Source organism: Alligator mississippiensis, chromosome 3 (genome assembly GCF_030867095.1).
Source record: "Alligator mississippiensis isolate rAllMis1 chromosome 3, rAllMis1, whole genome shotgun sequence".
In the NCBI taxonomy this organism is placed as follows: Eukaryota; Metazoa; Chordata; order Crocodylia; family Alligatoridae; genus Alligator; species Alligator mississippiensis.
Genome location: NC_081826.1, coordinates 289,118,002 through 289,145,981, shown reverse-complemented (window position 1 = coordinate 289,145,981; position 27,980 = coordinate 289,118,002). Strand labels below are relative to the sequence as shown.

The 27,980-nt window shown below is 42.8% G+C and overlaps 1 protein-coding gene across 1 annotated transcript in view; it reads right to left on the bottom strand.

Annotated features, from left to right (window-relative positions):
• Nucleotides 1-27,980, bottom strand: part of DYM (dymeclin) — a 374,678-nt gene that overhangs the window by 320,139 nt on the left and 26,559 nt on the right. The window contains exon 3 of the mRNA XM_006259049.4: nt 21,342-21,553. Coding sequence (XP_006259111.1) covers nt 21,342-21,481 — 140 coding nt within the window. The 5' untranslated portion in view covers nt 21,482-21,553. The remainder of the gene's footprint in view (nt 1-21,341; nt 21,554-27,980) is intronic.

Sequence of the window (27,980 nt, the reverse complement as noted above, 5' to 3'; positions counted from 1 at the left end):
CCTGAATTACCAGCCTATCCTCTAATATGACTGCACTTCCCCATAATTTGGTGTCGTCTGCAAGCTTAACCAGTCCACTTATGACACCTGAATCTAGATCATTTATGAATATATTAAAGACTACTGGTCCAATTTATGAGCACTCGGGGATGCCACTGGTCACCGTGTGCCATGTTGACTCAGTTCCACCGACTATCACTCTCTGGGTCCAACCACGGAGCCAGTTCCCCAGCCATCGGACCATAAGGTTGTTGAGGTCACAGTTCCCCAATTTTACCATAAGGACATCATGGGAAACCAAGTCAAAGTTTTTTTTTTAAATCTAAATGTAGGACATCAACCTCTTCTCCTTTGTCCACATGATACGTCACCTGGTCATAGAAGGAAATGCGGTTGGTCAGGCAAGACCTACCCAAAATGATGCCATGTTGGCTCTCTCTCAGAATGTTGCCTTCCATTAGCCTGTTGTTGATGGTCTCTTTGATGATTTTTTTCTAAGATCTTTCCAGGGATTGAGGTCAAACTGATTGGCTTGCATTTCCCTGGATCTTCCTTCCTTCCTTTCTTTCTTGAAGATAGGCATCACACTGGCCCTCTTCCAATCTTCAAGCCCCCACATTGGCCCTCTTCCAATCTCCCGAGTGCCACGAGGTCTCAAATATCCTTGCCATTGGTCACGCTATGATGTCAGCCAACTCTTTTAGCACTCTTGGTTGCATTCCATCCAGGCCAGCTGACTTGTGGATGTCCAGCCTCTCAAACTGTTCCCTCACAAGATCTTTGCCAATCATAGGCATATGATCTCCCTTACCCTGGTAGTGCTGAGTCCTGTCAGGCAGGGTGATCCCCTTTGGCTGGTGGAAAACCAATACAAAGTAATCATTAAGGAGATTTTGTCTAATATTAATATTAGAACAAATAATAATAAAAGATATCGGATTTACTCAAAGAACCTTGTCTACCTATACCCCTAAACCAACACAGCTACAACCTGTACCCCTCATACTAAGAAGTGGAGTTCATTCACTTCCATTTCCCCAACCTACTGGTCACATCTACACTGGACATTTACTGCAATTGTCTAATTAGATCCGCAGTAAGTGTCATGGCATCTACATGTGCTATTAGGCAGGAGTAAACTAATTAAATCCACAACAGGGTATAACTTGTAAATAAAAGTACTTCCTGCTGCAGAGTTTTTTTACTCCACAGCTACGCACGTGTAGACACTGGAGGAGTCAGCTGGTCCACAAGGGTGCTTCAGTCAGGGGGGTTGCTTGCTAGCTAGCCCCACATTGGAGCACCCTTGTGCCCCAGCCAGCTCCTCTGCAGCACGTTGAGCCAGGTTGGAGCAGCCCCAGGCTGGCATGCTGACCTCCCAGACCCTCTGCCAGCCAGGGCTGCTCCAACTCAGCTCAACATGCTGTAGTTCCAGGCACACATGCAAACGGTATACCTGGGAACAATAAACTTCAGGGCAAAATGCTCTGGAGTCTATTGCTTCAGATTAATAACATGTATCGACACACCCACTATCTAGTCCATATGAAATTCACCAAGTCTTTGGAAAAGCTGCTCTCTGCCACCCCAATCAAAAAGTTTGGAGAGATTTCACCATGGATCACTATGAAAAGGGATTTTGTTTTCAGGTTATGCATATTGAGCTGAATGTTCAACTGTCAGCTTCTGACCAGAAAGAGAATAACTATCACAAGAGGCACTTTACCCTCTGTCCAACAGAGCCAAGGAGGAAGAGAGTCCAGCAGGCAAACAGTCGAGTCAGATATTAATCCTGCTCCTTATTCTTCCACTGGCACTCAGGTACCTTTGAGAAAGATCAAATGCACTGTTGTGCTAACCATAACTTTAAACTCTCATCTGTGTCCTGGAGACACCAATTTATATTTCACAGGTGTTTACACTGTGGTCAGAATTTCAAAACAAAAAAGTGGGTGGCATACGATATCTGAAAGGAACCAGGCCAGGGAACAGTTAATGCATCAGCTCAAGGATGGGAAAAATCTGAGAGGGTTTTAATTGCTTTACTATATAGTTTCCAACCCCTTCCCATCCTGCCTGTTTCCAGCTTCATCTATCCCAGCATCTTTTCACACACTTATCAGAACCCCACAGGCTCTAACACACTTATTTCACCTATTATATTGTCTCTTGGCTGCATTGCCCATCCCCACCTAATTCTTTCTCTGCCAATGATTCTCTCACCCTTGTTCATCTCATCCCTTATCTATTACCCAAACCACCTTGTGCCAACAGCACTGAAGGGAAGCCTGTGCTTTCTCCTAGTTTCTCCTCTGAAATACAATTTATCAAAGAACTCTGAAGGGTGAACAAGTGAGGAAGAGTGAATTCTGGTATGACCTATCAATGCAGAGTTCTTTATGAAAGGGTCAGGTAAAAATTCTCTCCTTACAGTTCATCCAAGTGCTTTGGATGACTTTGGGTGGAAGGTGTCATAGATATGCAAAGTATTTATGTCTAATAAATTATTCAGCCCAGCAGTAAAGCACCTGGAGGTTCAGAGCAAAACCACAGTTTAGCAGGGTCAGGAATCACTCCTTCCCTATTCATGAACTACCCTGAGTTAGCACCCTTTTCTGCTGTCAGAACCACCTTAAAACAGAAGTGCACTTTGGCTGCTTTAAAGTGACTCAAAAGGCTCCTAAAGCTCAAGTCTCTCCTTATGGGATGTTTTCCCCAGGATGTTATTGTGTGGTAATTAGAGATCATCCCACATGTTCTCAGTAGGATTTCTGCCTAAAAAAAAATCAAGAGAGCTGCCTGCAGAAGCACAAATTTCTCTAGGGATTCAAATACAAAACAGATTTGTTCCGGGGAGGTCTGGCTGTCCCACACGTCCTCAAGTCATCTAAAAGGATTTTAGTACAGCAAGACTGAAGGGATTTGGCCAATTTAATCACCACAATCCTAGGAGACCTTCAAATTGAGACTCCACAGGAAGTACTTTATTGGATCAGACTGATAACCCATCTAGACCAAGGGTCAGTAACCTTTCAGTAACGGACGGCCAAATTGACACAGGTCAGTCATGAGGAGGGGTAGTGTGTTCATTTACTATGGGACTGATCTTCAGCGGCAACATGATGATGCATGGCTCCTTCACAAAGCACATGCACAAGGACTACTGGACTCTTCCCAGCTCCTGGCAGTCTCTTGGCAGTGGGAAGGACTCATGGAGCACCCACCAGAGCAGCCCGTCCCCCTGCAAACCCCAAGGAGAGACAGTCCCCAGCCCTGCACATCCAAGGGAGTGGGGGGAAAGCAGCCCTTGCTCATGCACTGAATGAAGGCAGGTCCCCTTGACACGCCAAATCCCAGCAGAAGATTCCTACCTGCAGAGCATCTCTAATACACTGCAATCTAGCAAGCACAGCCCCAAATGGATCATTACCTGACTGCTCCGCCAGTCCCTGTCTGGTTGGGAGCATACTGGAACCCCTGTTCCAGTTCCTGCCATTGCAGCTGCTCCCCAGTGTGGCCCACCAAGCTCCAAAACCCAGCAGATTGCTAGGAGCATCCAGAAGTACAGTGAGCTTGTGGATGCTTGAAGGAGCCACAGGAGCGGGCCAAAGCAGCTATGTAATCCATTCTTCTCCATGAACCTGGTAGCAGCTGCAGCAGCAGGGGCTGAAACAGAAGTGCCAGCATGTTCCCAACCAGCCAGCACCTAGTGCACCTGGCAGTTTAGGACCAGGTGTGTCTATTCCCAGTCCCTGCTACTGCAGCTGTTGCAGTGGCCAGGAAGATGAAACAACTTCCCACATAGTGGACAGCAATGGAAAAATCTATTCCCGTGAAGTTCTTAAATAAATCCTAATAGATAAATCCTAATAGAGCCTGCCTTAAACCCAGCTATGAAAGCTTTTACATGCTCTCCCCCCCTGCTCACTCGGGATATTCTAGTTCCTCTCATATTTTATTTATTAGATTTATATCCCACCCTACCCAAAAGGATCAGAGCAGCTTACCATAAACAACCCAGAGAGAGGATTCCCCAAACAGGCACAAGAACCTGAGAGCTCCAACTCTCATCCCCCAACCATCACTTCCTTGTCCAAACCACAAGTAAATCCCCCCATCAATCCCAAATACTACTTAAATCCATCTGGAAACCTTTTTCCACCTCTTGCCCCTGCCATCTTGTGATGAGATCCACAACCTAACTACATACTGAGTAACTAGCTCCACAATTTAGTTTTGTGCACCAACAAAACAGAGCCTGGGGCAACTGTGTGTGACCCAAGACTCTTCCCAAATCTTAGCCCATAAGAAAGAAGAGGATTTTTGGGAGGAGGAGATATATAAAATGGAGGCCAGTGGAGAAGAAAGGAAGATCACAGACAGAAATCCATTTGTACGCAGCACACGTTCAAGAGCATCTGAAGGCAAGTCAAGCCCAGCAATCCCTTCGATTTGAAAATAATCACTTCAGTCCCCTAAAAAAGATTCCCAGTGAAGCCCTTCTCACTCCAGAAAGTCCTCATCCCAAAAGGTAGGCAAGAGAGAGAAAACTGCTTAAACTCCCATGTCCCTTCCCCAGCCCCATGCAAACCCCCAGACAACAAATTCAAGGTCTCATATTTGCTCTTTCTACAGGCTACAATCTCATTTGTTCGTTCCTGCCACCCACTTGTGTGCCTGCCTCTTGGAGGGCAGCTGACTGGACTGGAAGGAAAACAAAGCAGAGCTTCTAGACGGGGATTTTCCCTGCTCTACAGACATTTGTTTGGAAACGATTTAGTGATCCAAGACCCAGGATTTTCAAGAAAGCATTTTTATTTCTATGAAGACAAAATTAACAGAATCTAAACCACAGACAGGAACAACACCTTTTTAAGCATCTGTTTCTAACAGTTCTCAGAATATAAATCAAGTTAAGCCAAGTTAACATTTGAAGAAGAAAAAAAACTCTATAATAAACATTGAGCACTGAAGAGCTCAAAGCACTTAAAGATGAGTATTATCACCACCATCACTAAGAGCAAGGGAAACTGAGGAATGATTAAAGTAATTATTGTGTTGTTTCCTCCCACTTCCCCACACCCTGTGAAGATCTAAATCGTACATCTTTGTAAACGAAGTATGCAAGTGTTGCCATAATCAGTTTGCCAATGCTCCAATTCTTCCAAAACATTAGCCAGTATTTCCCAGTAAGCAATCTGACCGAACTCAAAAGTGACAGAAGTCATTCAGGAGACTAACTTGGCAAACAGTTCCATCCCTTATGAAAATGGGAGCAAGACAATAGGGTATTGGTAAGATCAGCATTCAAAGAAACGGTCATAAAGATTTTCAATGGTAAAGTGAGTCAAACGCTTCAAGACAGAGTGTGTCCACCAGTGAACTGAGATATCAAAAGGCAATTAATTTTAAGAATTGAACAGATTACCCTACGCACTGGACTGGCTCCGATGAGAGAGAGAAAACATGTGGTGAAAGCAAAGTCTAATGCCCTGCCTCTGAAGACAATTTTAACTTATGATTGTGAGCTTCTCTGCCATTAAACATCTGCTTTGTTTCCTGCTTTATAAATTGCTTTTACAGATGAATTTCAGAAAGACTCTACTTACTCTCCAATACATTATTTAGTGTTAAAATTTCATCTCCTAGGTGGTCTCCAATTTCAGTTCTAGAAACATACAGCTGTAATTAAAAACAAATGGTATAAAAATGGAAAACAGAGTCAACGCCTACAGACGTTTGAGTTTACAGGGTCTGAACGAAACAGGGACTTCTCTCAATTTTTATTTTTTTTTACTTAAAAATCTGTCCAGCTGGCTGCTTGTCATCAGGATGTATTCCTTCCTGACACTGACAGATTGGGAGAACATTTCCAGGATGCCAACTCTACCATGGAGTTTTTCCTGAACGCAGTATAATCTTAATCTTTAAATTTTTTTGTTTTGGGTTTTTTTTAATGTTTTATAAAAGAGTGCTTAGACATTCACCATGGGGTCCTGTAACTCAGGGCACTTTTACACGTGCTCTGACACATTCTGATTAGACCGCATTGGACCAGACTTGATTAATCGAGTCTGCGTGCTGCAGCATCTCCGGTGTTTTAAAATGGTGGCGGGGGCACTTTGAAACACAGGAGGCTGAATACATGAGATGCTGAGGGTGATTTAATTAAACGGGTGTTTTAATTAAATTATAACGCCTCATCCCCACCTCAGAGTACATGTATAGGCAAAATGACATGGTTAATTAAATTTTCTCTAACTGCTATCTTAAATTTTGATGTTAATCTCTTAAAGTTCTAGAATTTCCTAATTTTTTAGTGCTTAACTTTCCAACATAGGTTTTGATCCATAATTATTCTACGAGGCAAACTTAAAATGGCAAGTCATTAGGTGAAACACCTCACTCCTTTTCTAGATCAAACCAGACTGGAAAACAAGATCTTCAGATTTGCAGCACAGACCTTTGTATTTTGAGAATTTTTTTTTCAAACCAAGAAAAAAAAGGTTTAGCACTTAAACCTTCCCCATGCCACTGTCTCAAATTCTGATAGCAAGAACAAGAACAAAGGATTTAATTTTGCCATTTTGAAGGAGTGCCCTACGTGGGAAGGGATATGCCTGTAAAATCTCGGCAAAAAATATAGACATTATCACGTAAGTTTCCCCACCACTGTAAGTACATACCCAAAGAGTATAATATTATTCCTTTACTGCTCTCAGAAAATATTATTAGGCCCCCAAGGATGAGCTTATAAAGAGGGTGCAGTGTATAACTAAAAATCAACCCATTTTTAGGAATCTGAGGCAAAGCTTAACAGGAAATACAAAATAAATGGCCATGTAAACAGTAGCAGTCAGCTAAGCCCAAGTAGGAAAAAAAAGTGTGCAAAATGTGGAAAAAGTTGCCTGAATAATTTTTCTGTTATGAAGACAGAAGATAGCCTATATTAACCACTTCTTCAGAAAATGCCTCCTCATGTCATCAGCCAAGATTCATGAGGTGGCATGAAGCAACAACACTAGCACTAGCTATTAGATTTGCTCTGCACCACAATCCCTCTGGAGATGCTGTTTAGTTAATGAATGAATATAAAGATGGAAAGTTAATATTAAGCAAGGATCCTTTCATTAATCCACAGTGTAGCACTGTTAGGCTTCAAACTGTTTCCTAGTATTGCCAAACAACGAGAGAGAACGGTTTTCAAGGAATGAAGCTCATTTAGAGTATTGATCACAGGGCACTGCTCAAGAATTCTAATCCTCCCACCACTTAAAAAAAAGAAACTACCCATAAAGTAAGGGCCGACATATTGCCAAGGACACTTTTAAAAAGGTATTCATGAATTGAGGCATAAGTTTGCATCTTTGTTTAAAGTTGTCAAATTCAATAGCTTAGTCATCTATACAGGAATAAGAAGTCAAGAAGCCTTTTTGAGAGACTCGCTGTCTGGAACAATGACAGCTAGAATTTACAATACACATTTCCATCCATCACCCAGGTACATCACACAAAGAAGTGGCTTGCCCTTATACTGCTGGGTTTTATAATTGCAAAGAACTTGTTTATAACTACTCAGTTGGTTTAATAAAATAGATCACATCTACCCAAAGAACCTTGCCTGCCTATTGCCCTTATGCTATATTTTTGAGATTACCTATACATTTGTCATAGAACAGAAGAAACCTAAGATTGATTGCTCTCTACAGATTTAAAGTTAGAATAACTAAAGTGTGTGGATATAAATCATTCAGATGAAGAGGCTTCCATTATTACTTTCTGTCACACTGTCATCTTAAATTGTCCCACTATCATATTTGTGATATTCTGTCTAAAATCATCATTGTCTTGGGCTGAAAAATGCTTAAGGAAGAAGCTGTGAGCATGTGTGCATCTCTGTGTATGAACTTTTATTAGGAAAAAAAGTTTTTTTTCTTATGTGTTTGCCACTATGTGGTAAAATCCTAATGTGGACAAGGAAGTTCACAGCTTCCACACCTGTTAGTTTATCCCCCATAGGCTAGGGACAGACATTCAAAAAGTCTGAGACTGAATTGATTCAATCTTTGCAGGTTAGTCTAACCTGGCTAGACTGGACCAGTTTTGTAACTGCAGACATCCCCTCTGGACTGTGGAAATGCAGGCACATGCCTGCAGTGGCTCAGGCTAAAAGCCAAAGGGCACTAGATCAGCCCTCCCTTCCCTTCCACAATGCTGAGCTGAGGGGGGCGTGGCCAGGCCCTGGCAGAACATTCTGATTAGGGAGGGCCCATCCCCCCCCCGCTGCTCCTCTGACCAGCAGAGTTTATCTCAAACTGTTTTCACCCACTTTAAAACTGGTTTGTGTGCACTGAATGTCTGTTCTATTACAGGGTTAAACCAGTTTCTGATCACTTAAACTGATTTATGTGTAACGTCTGTCCCTAGCCCTAGTGTTTAACTCAACCAGCTAACGTGAAAAATTACAAACCAGCTTACCTATATTAGGAGTATACTACATCTTAGTTACAATCTGTTAGCCAATACACGTGGGTGGCAAGAATACGCACTTTTTTCCCCATTATAAATGCATGCTGTGCTTGTAGAATGCCTTTGAACAACATGACCTTGACCTCTATGCAAAAAAATAACTATTGCTTATTAAATATATCAACTTAATCCCCATTTACCAGTTTTCAATCAAAGACTAAAAACTCCACTATTTCTGGAATCTTGAAGTCCTAAAAGATTAAAGTAAATGAAATTATAGTAGGCCTGTATTTCTGAATTGGGTTTTATTTCTTCTAAGTGTAAAATTCCAAGCTTAACATTTTTTATCTCTGCTGCATATATAATTTTGCCAAAAACTTTCATTTTAGCTTTTGACAACTTTTTCAGGGAAAAAGCAGAGTGAAAATGAGATCAGCCCATGTTATTTACTTATATACAAATCTCAATATATCTTAAAAAGGTAATACATCTACCCACTATCTTCTGCTTTAAAAATACAATTCACTAGCTATTTTAGAAAGTATAAATAAGAAAGGACTTAGCTCTGCAAAATGTTAAATGAGTGATAGTCCTGGACATGATGCCTCTTACCCATCCTATATAATCAAGTACTAAGTTGTGATTTTGGGAGGCAAATCCACTTTCCTTAATAAGCTCCCTTACAGAAATATTTTTAGTTGCCTGACCTGTAGTTCTAGCAATACTCCAATTTGTATAAATGGTCATGCTTTCCACAAATGCAGAAAAGTCATATATATATATATTTTTTTTTTTTAAGGGAATACAAAGGACGGGGTTTTTTTGCTATGTTTGGCTGTGGACTACCTCTTCTCCCTTCTGTTCTACAGTCTCACAGAACACTATTTAAACAGAATCAGCAACACTAGTACACTGAACAAGAAAGTTTTATAGTTCAATTTAATTTTTGGAAATCCTATTTCAATTTTTTTAAAACAATATAACTTGTTAAAACAAGAATTATCTTTATTGATCAGTATTATTGGAGGGTGGAATCAATAGATGACTTAAAAGAGTTGATCCCTGTTCCATACCAACTCCATCCATGTTAGAAGCAGTAGTTCCAGCCCTCACTCCTAAAATTTCTAGATTGGAGGAATGCCTGGTGAATGTAATTCACAGTATTTGCAGCTGCTACATATTCAAAAGATACTGATCAAAGAAAAAGCCTATAAATCCCACAACAGAAACAGCTTAAACCACCTCAATCTGGGTATCAGAGTTATAAATGCCAGGGTGCAGAAATCCTCAATCAGAATGAAAGATGAATCATTAATTATTTGCATTCCACTGGCAAATATAACAGGGGAAGTCTACTGTCACAGCATAAAGAGATAATAGGTGTTAATACTGTACTGAGGAGAAGAAAAAAAAAAAGAGGACACACCTGCTGTACAACTTGCTAACTCTTATTTCTAAAATGAAAAAACAGCTGTTTAGGTGCCTGTATTTTTATGCAGTCAGACAGGTGTCCTGCTCTGGGTTGAAGACAGCCACAAGAAAATAGATTTTGTTTTGTGGAAGAGTGACAGAGCATGGGTGGCAATAGGGGCTGGAGCAATGGCGCCAGCCACTATTCTTGTACCCCCTCAAAAATGGCACCTAGGGCTTGTGCCCCAATTGCCCACCCCTAGTTATGGTACCGCAGTTTAGTGAGCTTTTAGGAATGATGGGGGAGCACTATTAACTGTTGTTTTAAAATACAAGTTGTACTGATACTCCTGCACCACTCAACAGCCGGATTTAAAGGAAGAATTATGAATTCCTGCCAGGGAGCAATGAACTACAACTATTTCAAAGTGTCAAAGTGCCACTGCCTATAACTTCAGAAAGCAGGCACCAACAATCTACCCAGTAGCCAGTGGGGGCCAACACGTGGCATGCATAAACACAAGTGGCACAGGAAATCTCTGTGTGTGACACAACAGCAGACTGTGCAGGGGAAGAGAATTGGAGTAGCCCTCATAGGGAGTACAGAGCTAATTTCTCTTCCATGTTGCAAGGGTGTTGGTTGTAGCTGTGTTGGTCTAAGGACATGGGCAGACAAGGTTCTTTGGGTAAATCTGATATATTTTATTATACCAATTAACAGTTGGAGAAATGCTTCTTTGCAAGCTTGTGGGTACAAATACTCCTCTTCAGGGAGGAGAAGCAATATTTGTACCAGAAAGCTTGCAAATAAGAATGTTTCCAACTGTTAATTGGTCTAATAAAAGGTATCAGACTTGCCCAAAGAACTTTGCTGGGTTAATTTGTGGCATACCTGCCAAAAAGGTTGGCCCCCATTTACTGCATTAGGCCATTCTCACACAAAAGCCTGCTTTCTCAGATGGCAGGGAGGAGAGGTGCGCATGTATACCAGGGTACAGGGCTGGAAGTATTCAAGTGGCTTATAGCCACAGAGCTATAGTATCTGCCAATGTGGCAGAAATAAACTGGCAATAAAATTTTTATATGCATTTCTGTGCACAATTTTAAAATTGATCAACATGGTACTCTACCTACAGCTAGGCAGCGGAGAAGAGAAAAATAAATCTTCCAACCATTTATTTTTAGCAGCTTCCAAAACAAGGTTGAGAACCTATTACTCACCAAGACAGAGTCCTCAGGTTCAAAATGCCTTTGGACCTCCCAGTGATTTTAGTTTGATCATGTGATAAGTGCTTATGGAAAAACGTACTGTGCATACAAAATACTTTTATTTAATAAGGGTTGTACTCAAGCAGCATTCAGAGCAAAAGTAGGCCAGTTAGCAACTACTGAACAGATCATTGGCAATCCCTTGCAGTTGAGGAGGATTGTCTTCCACAATTGCTTTATCTGTGGGTCCAAATAAGGATGATGAGGCTGATCTTGGATCAACAGACACTGCTGCAACGTGGGCATGTGTTTTTGTGCAGGGTGGGTGGCTCTGGATTCTTAATTTGGTCCACAGCATGCTGTTTCTGCTGCTCTCGCTTTTCCATCTCCTGTTGTTATTGTTTGTCATTTCAAAGTAATGAGATCTTGGCAGCAGACTCTTTTCCCATTTGGGGCAGTCCTGGGCAATAGTCTCTCACGCGTTGATACTGATGTTACATTTTTTCAAGTTGGCCTTGAGGACATCCTTGAAGTGCTTTCTTTGTCCTCCTCTTGACTGCATGCCTTAACTGAGCTGAAGGAATAAAACTTGACATCCAGATGACGTGGCTGGCCCAGTGAAGCTGATGGACATATAATTTAGTTATGAACTGAAGGTAGAAGAGCCCAGGAAAACAAAAGCTGCAAAGATGCACCAGATTCACTGATTGCTGCCTCTTGAAAATATAATGCACCTGCCATCACTAGACCCTTATGGAAATGGATAAGAATTCTATTCTATTCGCTGTTTTAGGGGCAAAGTACTGAAGTACAAGAAGATTAAGTTAGTAAGAGATCACAGGCCAACGGCACAACTTGTAAACACAGATAATTCCTTTCTCAGAGGAACAGGACAGATGTTCTGGTGGCATCTATGTTCCGAGTTTAAGTCCCCAAAGCGAGGAAGTACCCAAGTCAAGCTGGTTTGTGCAACCTTAACACTCTTCCCTTTGCAAATAAAGGCTACCGTACTGCATAAAGCAAGCAGCAAAGGCCATATCGCAAACTCAGCCTGTAATGGCATATCCCTGAGAGTATGTCTTAATATCACAACCCAGCACCACCATGAGACTCACTGAAACTGCACCAGGTGCACTAGCTCCTGCACTGGAAAGTGCATAGCTCTGCTAGTGTGCATGCCAATGTGCTCTTAACAGACTACATAACATCTAGTTCAGGAGCTTGTCCACAGAGCAGGCATGACATCTCAGCACAGAACTGCCTTGCACCTGTAGACATAGTTCAAGGAAAGTGGGAACCTAAGTTTCTTAGGTTCCATTTTCTAATACAACCCAAGTCTCTAACTCAATTTTGAAATGGATTTACAATTACATTTTCAAAAAAACCTTCTCAAATTATTAGGTAACCTTCACTGGTACTTTCAATTGGAGTTATACACTAATAATTAAATGAAGGCACTAAAGTTGCCATGATAACTTTTAAAAAGTAAGAAAATGCTAAAGTTAAGTTCAATACTGCACTGTTCACTTGGCCACACTGAACATACAGAATATTTTATATTCTTGGGTTTTTCCCTCAAGGTGTAAAGATTTTCTGTTATCATCCTCTAGAATATACACATTGAGCAATACAGCCAAGTTCACAATGGATAGTTTTCTCTGGCCTTGCTTGTTTTGTAGATTGGTTGGTATAAAATGATAAGTATAAAGACTTTAAGCACATACACTAGATACAAAAAAGTTATAGTGTACCTACATTGTATGAATCAATGACTTAACATAAAATAAAATCTCAATTATTTTATTGCTATAGTGTGCGTGGGGGGGGGAGGGAAATCAAGGTTTCAGATAACTGAGATTTTCTAAACAGGACTATAATTTCCAAGAGCAAATATGAGAAGGTGTGCTACAAAGTCACTAGAGGGCATGCTATTTGATTTAATTACAACATTAATTTAAAAACAGTTCATTTTCTGACATAAAATGTGTAATTTTTCAAAATGTACCATTTCATTAACGCTACTTAAGAAATCAACTGCGTACAGATAGAGGGCATCGTACCTTGAGAAATGTTATCACAACTAACTGCTAACGATTTACATCATACACATGAGAGGACCACAGAGGCACAGAAAGGTTACTAAGCCATTATCCTTAGGAAGCAGGGTTTTATTATCCATATGAAATCTTGCATTACATCAAACATTATTCATATGCAGTATACCGTTAGATTATTCACAGTTATGTTTTGAGGTATTGAAATTTCTTTTCTATCACTTGGCACCCAATCTCACACTTCTACCTTTATTTTGTTAGCACTCGATGAATATTTCCATTTCTGTAATCATTTTTTTATAGCAGAGAAGTTTCTTCCATCAGTGAGCTAGCTTCCTGCAAGTAATAATCTCTAGAGCAGGTAGCTTACTGCTGAAAAGTGATAATTTTCAGTCATGGCAGGTTTTTATTTTGGGCATAGTCAGGCCCCTCTAATTTAATACTGCCAGAAAGACAGATTCTGCTATCAAATACTCTTAGCGTAAATCCAGAAAAACCTCCATTAAAATCAGTGGTGTTTCTCACAAATAGCTCTCTGGCTAGGGACAGATATTACACATGAACTGGTTTAAGTGATCAGAAACTGGTTTAAACCTGTAACAGAACAGATGTTCAGTGCACATAAACCATTTTGAAAATGGCTGAAACTGGTTTAAGATAAACCTGATTGAACATAGTATCAGACTTAACGGATTTGGGTCAAACTGGTTTATGCAATGTCTGTCCCAGATCCCTTCCTGGTTTAAACTAAATCAGAGTCCCCGAGCATCCCAGATGCTTTGCAGCCTTGGGCAGGGCTCTGCTCTCTACTCCAGTCCAGCAGGGCTCGCTCCTCACCTCTGTTCCCTGGCTGCAGCTCCAGCAGAGACAGCAGGTACAGCAGCATCTGCCTGCTTCCTCTTGCTCCCCCTACTCCCCACCACCAGTCCCTACTCAAGCAGGGATCCCCCCTCCCCTCTGCCTTACACAGACACCACAGCATTAGCTAGTAGACCACATGCTGGCTACAGTCCGTGCTGTGGGAGGCAGGACAAAAGCAGACAGAACAGTGCTGGCTTAGGGCTTTTTGGAGCTAATCACCAGGTCAACTGGTAATGTCCCTCTGTTCCTTCCTTGAAAAAAATTGTTTAAGAAGAGCTTGAATTAATAAGAGAGGCTGTTGTTTTGTTTGATGGACTGATAAATGCTAACAACTCCTTATGTAACTTAATGCTGTGTTATCAACGGCGAGGGGGGAACCCCACCCTAATCAGAGCATCCTGAAGGGGCCTGGCTATGCCCCCCTAAGCTCAGCACTGTAAAAGGGAAGGAAGGGCTGCTCTAGCACCCCCCACCCCAACTTCTAGCCTGAGTAGTACCTACAGCGCATTAATGAACGTGTATATGCACCCAATGAAAGTTACTCTCCAATGGTGTCTAGAGGCTTTGACAGGACACATTTTCTTTAAAGCCACACTCTCTTTGAGTTTGAATCATGTACAATTTAAAAATCTAGAATAGTGATTTTTTTTTTAAATATTTTACTGTGGCTTAGAGCAGTCAGACTGCGACCAACACCAACTGTCATTATACATGTGTGCAAATGCACAAGAGTTGTGAAGCCTTTATAAAGGAGCAAATAAGACCCAAATTCTAGTAGACAACCAGCCCTTCTGGAGAAAATAAAAACGCAGCTTTCCTGTCAGCTTTTCCCCTTACCTAAGAAGAATTTTTCCCTTGCCATCATTCACAAAATGGAAAAGAATCAGCCCATTCAGTAAATTCATACTGTGGGAATGATGCCTTTAATGGACTATTCATAGGAAAAACGTCAAAGAATAAAGAGCTGCATATAATTTATTGTACCAATTAAAAAATGTACCATACTAAAACAACATAAAAGTTGTTCGTTTTTATGTCTTTCCATTAAAGAATCATGCACACTATTCTTCAACCAGCCATTTGTAAAACTCTAGGGAAGGAACAAAATGGAACAGTAAATATTAAGTACATGATTTTCAGCAAGTTCTGCGTTAGTTAACTGTTTTAAGTTTCCATCATGAAAGCATTGTAATTTACAACAGAACTAAGAAAAGCCGAATTTCCATCAGCAAGTGAGATCAGGGCCAGGTGAACGCACTCATCTGCTTGAAAGCGAGGTGCACAAACCATACTGGCTCTTGGCCTAAAATCAGGAATGGCTAGGTGGCGCACAGAAAGGTAACAGGGGTGGGTTTTGTTGTTAACCTAGAAGTTAGGAAGCACCAGATTCATTGTTGTTTGTGAAACCTTGATTCAGCTACTCTGGGCATCTATCCTACACAGTGAAGGAGCCAGGAAGACTCTTGAAAAATATAATAGGATTATGCAGTTAAAGATTTTCAAAAATGTGTATATAAAGAGGGCCAAGACTAGGGGAACTGCACAGGACAAAGAAATGGCACTTCTGTAACTGGAGGGAATTTCCCTTTGTCAAATATCAGTGTCAACCTAGAAGCAGTGAAGTTGTTTATACTTTTCAAAGAAAAGGTTCTAGATCATTATTAATGTAAAGTGGCAGGCAACCTAACACGGAAATCACGACTAACTCCCCCTGTACAACCACGTTCACATGCATCATTCCCTATTAGCCATTTTCCCCAAAACTCTATTAAGATGCCAAGTGGCCACAGCTGCCACATGTCACTCCATCAGAATGCCCCAGCTGTTATTGAGCTCTCTACACACTACAGCTATTGTACAATTACCTAGTTAAGTGAGCAACTACCTTAACATCAGCTACACATGCAAAGTAGCTATCATTCCATAAAAGCTCCAACCAGCTATAAAGTTAGACCTCAAAAATGTGTACTAACTTTATAGCTGGTTGCTACTGAGCTTTAATTTGCATGTGTAGCCGGGTCTCCCCTGTCTCAATCAGCTGACAGGGCTCCTAGCTGCAGAAGCGCACCATGCTCAGTACGAAATCCCAGAGAACTCTGGAGATTGAGACAGCCATGATCCCCAGGGCTCTGGGGCCCATGAAAGCCTCCAGCCCAGGGGATCATGGGTGCCACAATCCCCCAGGGCTAGGGGTTTCACACACTCCAAACCTAGGAGAATGCAGCTGCTACAATCCCCCAGCCTCAACGATGTGTGGGGCACCTTCTCACTAGGAGCTCATCAACTGAGGACCTCCCAGCCATGCAAGTTTACTTCTTAGAAGGAAGAGCCTACAATATGGCATGATGGGATCTGATGCACAATCGTGCCTTCTGCTACACACATGTGGCATGATACGAGAAGTAACTGTGTGGATCATGCATTAGATTCCATCGCATCTTTACCTGCGCACGTAGAGGGCCTGATGTTCATGCTAGCAAAAGCCACAGGCAGCGAGAACGGTGTCCTCTTCAGCTTCTTTACCTGACTGGCTACAGAGAAATTAGTCTCAAGGATTTTAGCAAGCAGCCAAGATTTCTTCCCACTCACTCTCCCCTTTTTATTGTTTTTTCTGTTGACTCATGTGCTCCATAGCGGACAGAAATGAAGGGGACAGAACAGTACAGTATTTACCTCCAAGAAGCAGCCAAAATGTGAAGAAAAGAAGGGTTAAAATGGGGCAAAGAAGGATTAAGAGAAAGAAAAATGGGGGAGATGAAGACTGGGCCATTGAGGGAAAAGGAAGAAAGGTTATGTGGCAAACAATGAAACACACACAAAGAAATACAGTGAGACCAAGAAAGGAAACAGAGGAAGGGTGGCTTTGGAACTAACACCCAGGAAAGAGTACTGCTAGATGACTTTTCAGGCATCTACCTCAGCTTAGAATGAGCCTGACCAATGTAGTCGGGCATCACCTCTGATAAATTAATCACACACAACCACCACAAGACTTAGCAAATAATTTAGCATCAATATGGCTTCCACGAAAACTTGGGGGCAATCATTTGCTGAGAAAGACTCCAATATTACAATAAAGAAAAATGTATAATTTTAGAATAAACTAAAAAAAAACCAAAAAAACCCTCCTATGCTTGACAAGTGACAGCTTGTCAACCACTTTACCCACTCATGCCCTGTATAAGTCATATTTAATACTCATCATAAGGCACAGTTAACGTTCACTCTCATAAGGCAATCAACGGTTGTTGAACTCTGTTGTTCCCCTGTAAACGATGTCATTCATTTCAGAGACTGGCTGAGGATGGGAGGCAAGGAGCAATATTTGATACTGTTGAACTGAACTTTCTTCAGTAGACAAAAATGTATGTATTCTTCCACTTATTAAGTTACAAACAAGAGTATGATACCTCTACAAATATTTCTATTCCAGCTGCCGTACAAGAGCACCATCTGGTGTCCAGTTAACTGAATTTTTCAGGTTACTTTGGAGAAGTTTTCATTCCCCATCTGGGACTGCTCCAGATTTTTACTGGCAACATCCAGAAAAAAAAAAACCTCAGGTAATGCTTGCTGACTCAGGCCTGAAGAGAGACACTTCTGAACATTTCCCTATTAAATCAGAGTAATCTTATATTAAACAATATTCTAAAGAGAGAAAATTTAAATTTAAGCACTTTGTTCAGTCTTTAATACAAACAAGTATGCTTTCCTCAAATCAACCACATCTAGAAAGTGCCAAACACTTTATCCTTCCTTCTCACCAGGTGTCCAAATGTATTATCCTTTAAAAGTAAATCACTTCATAAACCTACCTTCAATCATCTTCCTCCTTGCTCCTGAACATCCCCGCTAAATCCAACCCTCCCATAGCAGAAACAAAAACTTCCTTTCTCTCCCTTGAATAAAAGCACCATGATGTGCCTCCAAGATGCTAATTCTATTTAGTTGTCCCATTTTGGCCTTCCAGACCAGCCTCCAATATACCAGAAACTTTAAGAATGTTTCCCAGCCACTCAAAACTTTCCCATGCAACCACGCAGAGGGATCAATCGACTTACCAGATGTAAGAAAACTTACTATGAACTCCGGAGTGGTATCATACACCTGACTTGTTCTCAATCCCTGAGAAATCTAATTTACATCAAATGACCATTTAAAAGTGACTATGTTTAGCATTCTGAGGATTAATAAAGAAGCAACTTCAAATATATACTGTATTATATCAGTAATTTTATCATCTTAGTTCTGTCCTTATTAAATCTGTGATTTATGCTCAAAATTTAAGATCTCCTGGTATTAGTAAACTGCACAACTCCATGTGACCCTCTTACTTTGTTTAAATGTTATATATTTTGGCTACAATTCAATTAAAAAGCACCTGAAATGTAACAGAAAAAAGAAAAAAAACAGAATGCTACTCAATATGTTTTTAACCATTATATGTGAGATATAATATATGTACGCATGCATCACACCCTTGATTGTAAAAGAATATAACCAACACAACAACTTCGATGTACCTTTCACAAAACTTTAATGAGTGGCTGGATATCTTTGTCAGAAACATTGCTACCTTTGACAAGAGACGAACATAGTCCCAAGATATATGACAGAAAAGCTATCAGCATAAGTAAATTAAAATGCCACATTGTTTTAAAGCTAGCCTTAAAGATTCAGGTTGAATTACAACCTTGGTTATTACATGAGAATGATATTGGATAGGTACAAGGGTGAAGGTTGTAGCCATGTTGGTCTAAGGACACAGGCAGACAAGGCTCTTTGGGTAAATCTGATCTCTTTTATTAGACCAACTCAAACAGTTGGAACAATTCTTCTCAGCAAGCTTTCGGGTACAAATGCTCTGATCAGGCTGAGGAAGCATCAACGGATGGCCTATGCTCTTCCTGGATGGAGTGGCAAAGCAGCCAGAGGCCAGCACATATGCAAGAAAGCCAGTCAGTTAAAATGTAAATTGAGGTCAGTTTTTAACTGACTGCCTTTCTTGCATATGTGCTGGCCTCTGGCTGCGTTACCACTCCATCCAGGAAGAGCACAGACCATCTGCAGATGCTTCCTCAGCCTGATGAAAGGTATTTATATACAAAAGCTTGCTAAGATTTTTTCCAACTATTTGAATTGGTCTAATAAAGGATATCGGATTTACCCAAAGAACCTTGTCTGCCTATTGGCTAGGTACAGACATTGAAAAAGCCCAAGGCGGAATCAATACAAGCTATGCAGTTTTCTGTGAGTGGCAGAGTTTAGATCAGTCATGAACAGAACACACATTCACCGGGGAGGAGAAGGGGTCAAATCTTAGACTGGGTTCCACAATTTTTAAGCCAGGCCATGTGTGCTGAACTTCTCTTCTGTTATGGGTATAGACCAGTTCCTGACCACTTAACACCAGTAAAAAAAAATAATGTTTATACCTGGGCATTAAGATTGGCAAGTCAATGAATTAAGTCAGATACAGGTGCAGGAGAATATTAAAATGCAAAAGCATATTAAAATGCAGTTAACTGAAGCCACAGGAACAGGCAATTCTCTCAAAACCAGTATTCTGTAGGCCGATTTCTGAGCCTTCTTCCCACTTTAGAGACATGAAACAAAAGCATCTTCAAAGACAGTCTAGACTACATTACCATCAAGTAGGTTCATTACAGCAGTATTTAAGGAGGTGTGTGTGGGGGTGGGGAATCAAAGTGCAGTAGAACCCAGGTTATGCATATCTGGGTGGCTCACAACCTACTTAATTTGAAGCAGTTTCTGGATGAAGGATGGCCCATGCAGCTTTTACTTCTAAGAGCGACACTTCTCCATCAGCTGGAGCTCACCATCAGTCCCACATAGCTGACTGGACAAGTGACACCCTTGCAAATAAAAGCTGCAGTAAACAGCTGGTGCCTCAGCAGTCCTACACAGCTATTCAATCATAGGCATAAACTGCAAAACCTCATCTTCACAGGGGGATAAGGAACCTAACCCTGTGAAGTATTTGAGCAATACTAGGGTACAAAGACCCTGTCCTGAAGAACTTGCAATGATAAGGGGTACAACAGACATGACAGAGGTGTTAGACACAAGCAAAGTGTGCAACACAATAGTAGCAAAAGACATGTTACTTCATTCTGGAGAGAGCAGGGCAAGGCAGCTACACGGAAAGAAAAGGGAAAGAGGGGACAGGCCAAGGCAGTTGTGGTGTCCTGGTGAGGTGGAGAGGCAGGGGAAGGGCTAGGGTATGCAGTAAAACAACACAGGGCAGAGAAAGGCCAGTCAAAACTGCATGCCTCATCTTTAAAATTCAAGTCAACATCTGTGAGAGCGCAGTGGTGTTCTACTACATTTAATCACTGCCCTTACAGGAAAGGGCTGAAAAAATCTAAAAACTGTGTTCCACTGGATAAATCTGCATTGGAGATGCAACACTGTCTTTCTAAGGAAGCCACTCAAGTTTCTGAATTATGATATAGTCAAAATAGTGTCAGTCAGCTCAAAACTGGACATTTGAGATTTATAGAGATAAGCTATGACCCTTCAGAAATATCCATTTTGTTTATGAGCATCACTTGTTGCAATGGAAAAGTATCTTCACTAGACAAAGGACGGAAGAAGAAACAGCATGCCTCCTGTTCTTCTGGGCTTAACCTAAACCTAAAGGGGCTGGGTTCTTCTTCCATATGGCCATTAATGATGTGGGAAATCAAAAGGTGTAAAAATTACTACCAATATGAAGACATGAGACACATTATCTCAAGCGGGTTTCTACTACCTTAAGCCTCAAATACAGCCTTTCTACCCTGCTCTCCAGAAGAAATTTTGCAGCTTCAGCGTGGCAGGGTGCATAAAGTGAAAAACCATCCATGACAACCAGGGTCTAGAAGAGGACATGAGCCAGGAGAAATCCTAGTATGGATGCCCGCAGCATGAAGTACTGAACACCCTGAGCTCCCATTAGATCCAGTGGAAGTTCAAGGTGCTCAGCACCATAAGGATAAGACCCTTCACTCTATATTCCTTGAGTTAGCTAATGCAAGAAGCAAGAACAGTGTTTCGCCCCTACAGCACCTATTTCTGATGATCACCTATTGCTGATCTTCCAAGGCTGTGGGGACAATAAATGGGAATTACAGCTGTTACAAGAAGAAAGAATCCACAGTGATGATAGAATATTGTGGAAAAGGAACCCAGAATAAGAAACACTACAGTCCATATACAGTTGGGCATTTGCACACACACAAAGAGGAAACATAACTTATGCAAAGTAAGCACTTTTGTCTCTCTTACTAACACGCTGCCTACCTCTTAAAGGCCTGAGATTTGGTATTCTCTTACCTGTTTGTTGGGGTAGTAAAACTAAATGAAAGCAGCTGATTCCAGAAAGGGTCATTCTCAGAGATTGCTTCAGCTCCCGACAATTTTTTTAAGTACTCATTTTCTGGCAGCTCACTAAGGCTGCTGCTGTTTGCTCCCATCTTCTAATCTGGTAAATCCTTTTTTTTTTTTTTTTTTTCTTCTTTTTAAAGCTTTGTTCCTTCAAAACAAACCTACAGAAATAAAAAAAAGAAGGGAAAAAATTCAGGCATGAATACACATCTCTAGCACGTGTAAGATATGTACAGCCTATCCAACTAGAAGCCAAAAGATGTCTATATCCATTTCTAGACAAGTTGCTAGAGAGAGACGTGAAGCTAAAGCACAGAGGCTGGTACATTTTTCAGCAATACAGAACAATAAAATATACTTAGCATCCTACTTAAAGACTAGTGATTCTGTCATACCCCTCAGGCCTTTTCCCACTTGACTCCTCATTATCCATAGTCAGGATGACTACATTGACACAGGTGCAGTAACATTAGGGCCTTGACATCACAGGGAACCTGGCATGTTAGCTGGTGGACTATTAAAAATACAGGGGGTTGGGCTGGGTTTTTTTTTTAAGTAACACAGATATTTAAAGCAGGTAACTGTCACTGGCACAAATGGGAGTTAGCTAAATTCCCACACACCAAGTAATTTCTCTTCTCTACATTCAAAAGTTCACCATGGAGGTTTTCACTTCTACATTCATCGTTCAAATCCAAGTCAGGTCACAAGCTATGACTGCTGACTATTACCATTCACTAACCTACATTAAATTAGTTGATTGGCCCCAGCCCAGTTCCTGAAGAAAGTCTCAAGACCATGTGTTCACAGAGAATGAACTTGCTGTCAGAGGCTATTCCCACAAAAGCGGGTAGCAGAACACTGCACAATTGTTTGGGGAATACAGCATTACCTTGGGCTGTATTGTTACCTGTTTTGTGTACAAATCAGTCCTCCAGCTATCAATTAGTTTCTTCCACCTTTTACAAACATTTACCGACAAAACCCTTGTTAACAGAGTTAAGATTGCCCTGTACTGCCCTTCCATCATGGTATTGATTTCACTGCTGCTCAAACCTATGCAAACCAAGAATAAAGACATGTGGTAAGGCAACCTTAATTCTGCCCCCTAGGAATGGACAATAGCCACCAGGAATTATCCACGTGGGATCCAGCTGCATTCACTGCATCAGGCATAGCTGCACTGGATGGTGAAGGGACTTAGAGATGGAGCAGCCTGGAAAAGCTGTGATTATGCTATGTGGAGGTCTGAAAGGCTCCTAACAGAGGTATCTATGACCCTGCTGTGCTCCCCCTTCTCTATATGTGACCAAAGGAAAAAGAAGCATGTCTACCCAAGAGATAACACTACTCATTCCAGCCAAGTTCTGATGGTTCTGAAAAAAAAGCTAGGTGGGTCTATGGGTTTGTTGAAAGGCAAGTGAAAATACAAAGAGAGAATCCACAGGTAAAGGTAAACAGGCTCCAAAATTCTGGCCAGTGAGGGATGAAGAGTTAGCTACACACTCAAGCATAAAACTGTTCAGTACACAGCACCTACACACCTCTGCCACAGCAATGGTAAGGATTTATACTCAGTTCACATCACTTAAGAAAAGGGGCTCAAAAGCAGAGTAAGAGCATGTACAACAGTCTTAACAGGTCAGTGTGTAAACAGGGTAGGTAGAGTTAAAGCTGAGCTTGTGTATATCCTAATTCCACTTTGCAGTTTTCAGAGGTTTGAGTGTCCTTGAAACAGTTGTTCTGGAAAGGCAGGAGACATCACTGGGTATAGCCTTAATTTTTTTCCCCTCTAAAATTCCCTCATAATGGTGGCATCTACCATGATGAAGTTATCAAGAGGAGGAAGTTTGCTGAGATCTTTGCTTCAAAGAATGCTGCAGTATACATGGTCACCTTCTAATCACATGGATGTAAAATGCCCAATAATCTTAATGTGGGCCCAGAGTCTTTTGAAGTACATTCATTGTATCCAAACTGGCGCAGCATGCTTCAGTACCAAGAGTTAGGGTCATGTGAAGCTTCGGGTGCCGATTCAATTTGGAGGAGATTCAGCCCAATTCAGCGGCCGAATCTCCAAAATCTGAATTGAATCAGGAGACCAACAAAAAGGTCCGAATCGATTTGATGCTCTCCATATCAATTCAGAAAAGATTCAGACAGCTTTGGAGAGATTCAGAGATTTGGGCAATCCCCGCTCACTGCCGCAGGGAGCTGGACCCAGACTCTGTGCCAGTAAGTAGGGAACAAACCATGAGGGGACCACCACCAGGCCCCATCCCCTGCCTGCTCCCCCAGCCCCCCCGAGTGCCCCCCAACCCCCACCCATGCTCCTAGCCCCAGTGTCCCTGCTTTTTTTTAAAAAAAAAAAGCCCTGCACTCACTGGCTCCTGCTAGGCAGGGGAGTGATCCCTGCTGCCCCCCACTGCCCCGCACTGCATGGGGGGGGGGGGGGCTCTGCCAAGAGCCCCCATCCCCCGCATGCTCTCCCAGCCCCATCAATGGCTACCCCATCTGACCCCAGCATTCTGGCTCTTTGGGAAAAAAAATCCCCGCACTCACTGGCTACTGCAGCAGCCATCAGGGCTTCTGGGGGCTCATGGCAGAGCCCCCCACACAGCGCAGGGCAGTGGGGGGGGCAGCGGGGATCACCCCTCCTCACCCCGCCTAGCAGGAGCTGATGAGTACAGGGCTTTTAAAAAAGAGCCAGAATGATGGGGCCAAGCAGGGCAGCTTGATTTGGAGATTTGGCCGATTCAGCAGCGGCCATACCTTCAAATCAGATTCAGCCAAATCAATTTGGGACAGTGATTCGAATCACCAAATCAAATCCCTGTACCAAAAATCGGCCGAATTCAAATCCAAAGTGAACACTAGCTGCTTCAGAGAGACCTACTAAGAGTCCACTGAAGCTACACTGGCCTTGGTGCTGATCAAGCCAGCACCAGTGGTTTAATCCTAGCTACCAGTTCCAAAGATAAAGGTAGTTTCAGCATTAGGTTGTGACCAAAGGCAAGTTCTTTCTCCCACACATAGCAGGACCAGCTGACTGTTCTTGCAATGCCTACACAGGGGATTTGGTCTTCTTACAGGAAACTGAGCAAAAGAGTGAATTCTCTTTGTTCTCTGGAGTCTCAAGGTTACCTCTCCTATCTCTAAGGCAGTGGAAGTATGTGATCTGAAAGATGATGATACAGTTGCTCTAAAAAGCCCCTGGGAATCCAAAGCCACAATCATGAATTCTTCCATTACAAAGTTTAATATAGATTTTCTTTTCTTCCTCAGCATTTCTTGTAAGACATAAAAGTCCTAAACAGTAGACACATATCATTCCCATTGCAAGAAGGGTATGCCTTCACACCTGGAAGTCAAGGTTCTGCCATGAGATTGACTCAGCCTCAGCTCTATGCTTACAGAAGAGGGAACAAGAAGGCAGAGAAGGTATGTGCACAACCCCTAATAGACCCTGCTGGAGAAAACAGTCCAAACTCCTGTGCACAGATCCATCACCCAGAAGCAAGATTAACATGCACAAACTTGAGTTTAAAAAAATTAATTAATTTGAGCATCTTAGATTATGTACCTTACTTAAATTCTATTTCCTCATAGTAAAGGCCCGACTGCAGCATCGTGACACTCCCACTTCAGCTAAGGCTAAGTTTCAAACTTACAATACCAAGGTGTAATTCAAGTTCAATGAACACAGCATGATCCCGAGCTACCTAGGTCAGAGGAGGACTAGCTGGCTGGAAACTCTCCTACTCAGTCATTCTGCACATATAAGGGGATAAGAAAAGCTGGACACCTTTTTGGGAACGATCAGAGCCAGCCAGTCACACCTCATATCAGCATGTTTGCACAAACAGGTGTATTTTGGAACACTGTTAACAGCTGGCAGTGGGCAATTATTTGGGTCCACAGGCCACAAAGGGAATTTTGCTGAGCTGTTGTGGGCTGGGTTAGCACCCCCACTCTCTCCCTACAACAGCTTACCAAAACTCCCTATATGGGATGGGGCCATGGGCAGGAGAGGAGCAGTATTCAGGAGCAGGATGGGCGGGATAGGCCAGGATCACGGGGCAGGGTCGCAGCGCAGTGACAGCATGGAGACTGGGGCAGAGCTGCAATCCATTGCCCACATGCCCTTGCAATAGGTGCCAGTTCCACAGGCAGGGCCCTGCAGGGAATGAATCACAGCTCTGCCTTGGCTGCACACTGTCACCACCCCACGATCCCAGCCCCAGATTCCGCTCCCCTTCCACCCATGGCCCCATGCCAGCTGCCCCACCAGGCACCCTGTCTGTGCAGCTCCCGGCCAGTCTCCACAGAGACCCTGGGATCACAGGGCAGTGACATCGCAGGGCCGAGGAAGAGCTACAATCCACTCCCCACACATCCCTGTCCACAGAACCAAGACTCAGCCCTGGCTCAGGTGCCTGGACAGCAGGGCTGGGTCTGGTGGCAATACCAGCCAGAAGGAGCCACTGCTGCTGGGGCTACACAGAAATGGAGTCCAGATACTGGGCTGCTCCAGTTCTGCTGCACACACAGGGGTGGTGGGACCAGCCACGTGCCACATTCCCAGCTACCCCCATGCCAAGGGAGCTGCCGTGGACTGGACAAAACTCCTCAGCAGGCCAGAACCGACCCACGGGCTGAATCTTGCTCACCCCCAGTTTACACCGTGGCAGCAGTGAGCCCCAGCAAGATCATTCACAATCAAGCCCTACTCATTCTAAGCCTGAAAGTAGTCTAGTGAAGCTGCTCCAGGGAATTCCTCTGTGGGTGCTTGGGACTGGGCTCTGGCATGCCTGAGAAGCCACAGAGGGATGCCTCAGGGCAGCCTCTCCAGTGTATTGCTGGATTTGAAGCATGAGTGTTGGGGCACTGGGAACATACAAACTAGGTCGTGCCCCTGTTTCATAGACATTAGGGGTAGAAGGGACCTCATAAGATCATCGGGTCCAGCCCCCTGCCCAAGGGGCAAGAAGTCATCTAGGGTCAAAGGATCCCAGCAAACCCAACAAGTGTTTCTTGAAGGTGTCCAGAGTAGGTGCTTGCACCACCTCTGAGAGGAGTCTGTTCCAGGCCTTGGGGCTTAGACAATAAAGAAGTTTTTCTTTATGTCCAGCCTAAAACAGTCCTGCAGGAGTTTGTGACCACTGGACCTTGTCATCCCTTGGGGTCCTCTGGTGAACAGGTGTTCCCCCAGATCTGGATGCACACCCTTTATGTACTTATAGGCTGCCATCAAGTCACCCCTGAGCCTGCGCTTCTACAGGCTGAAGAGTTCCATAGCTCACAGCCTCTCTTCATAAGCCCTGTTCTCTTGCCCTCTGATCATGTGCATGGCTCTCCTCTGGACTCTTCAAGCTTCTCCACATCCTTCCTAAATTGCAGAGCCCAGAACTGGATGCAGTATTCCAGCTGCGGCCTCACCAAGGCCAAGTACAGCAGGAGGATGACATCCTGGGTCTTGCTCGAGGTGCACTGGTAGATGCAAGCCAGAGTTCTGTTGACTTTGCCAGCTACAGTATTACATTCGTGGCTCAGATTCAACTTATGGTCAATCACAACCCTCAAGTCCCTTTCCATCATGGTGCTAGCAAGTGTAGCATTGCCGAGCCTATAAGTGTGATGTGGGTTTTTATTCCTGACGTGGAGCACCTTGCAGTTCTCTATATTGAATGCCATCAGGTTTTCATTTGCCCACCTTGCAAGCCTATCGAGGTTGGCCTGGATCACCAGCCTATCCTCAAGTGTGGAGACTCTTCCCCAAAGTTTAGCGTCATCAGCATAGGCCTGCCCTATGCCCTGTTATGGCATAGGCATGCTCTCTGAGTCTGCCACTAATAGAAAGAAGTTCATGGCATTAATTATGGAAGAGCTAGCACTCTGCTATAAACCTCTCAAGAAGTAAAAAACTTATCAAGTTCTGCTGAGGTTTAAAAGACAATGGCTGGATAAAAAAGAAACATACAGGCTAGGAACAGACATTCAAAAAGCCTGAGCCTGAATTGATTCAATCTTTGCAGGTTAATCTAACCTGCAAAGCTTGAACTGGTTTGGAGTTGGATAGACATTCCCTTTTCATTCCAGAAATGCAGGCACATGCCTGCAGTGACTCAGGCTAGAAGGGAAGGGAGTGCTAAAGCAGCCCTCCCTTCCCTTCCGCAGGACTGAGCTAAGGAGGCATAGCCAGACCCCAGGATTGGGAAGGGGTTCCCCCCACTCCTTGACCACAGAGCATTTATCAGCTCTGTTATCAGTATTTATCATCCCATCAGAAAACAAACAGCATCTCAAATTAGTTCAAACTCTTCTTAAACAATGAAGGAAAGAGGGACATTGCCAGCTGAGCTGTTGGTTAACTCCAAAAAACCCCCAGCTGACACTGCTGTCTGCCACAGCACAAACCGTAGCCAGCATGTGATCTGCTAGCTAATGCTGAGGTGTCTGCGTAAGGCAGAGGGGAAAGGGGAATAATCCCTGTTTAGCAGGGAGAATCCAGACAGATGTTCTGTGCCTCCAAGTCTCTGCCAGAGCTGCAGCCAAGGAGCAGAGGGAAGGGGCCAGCCCTTCTGCGGA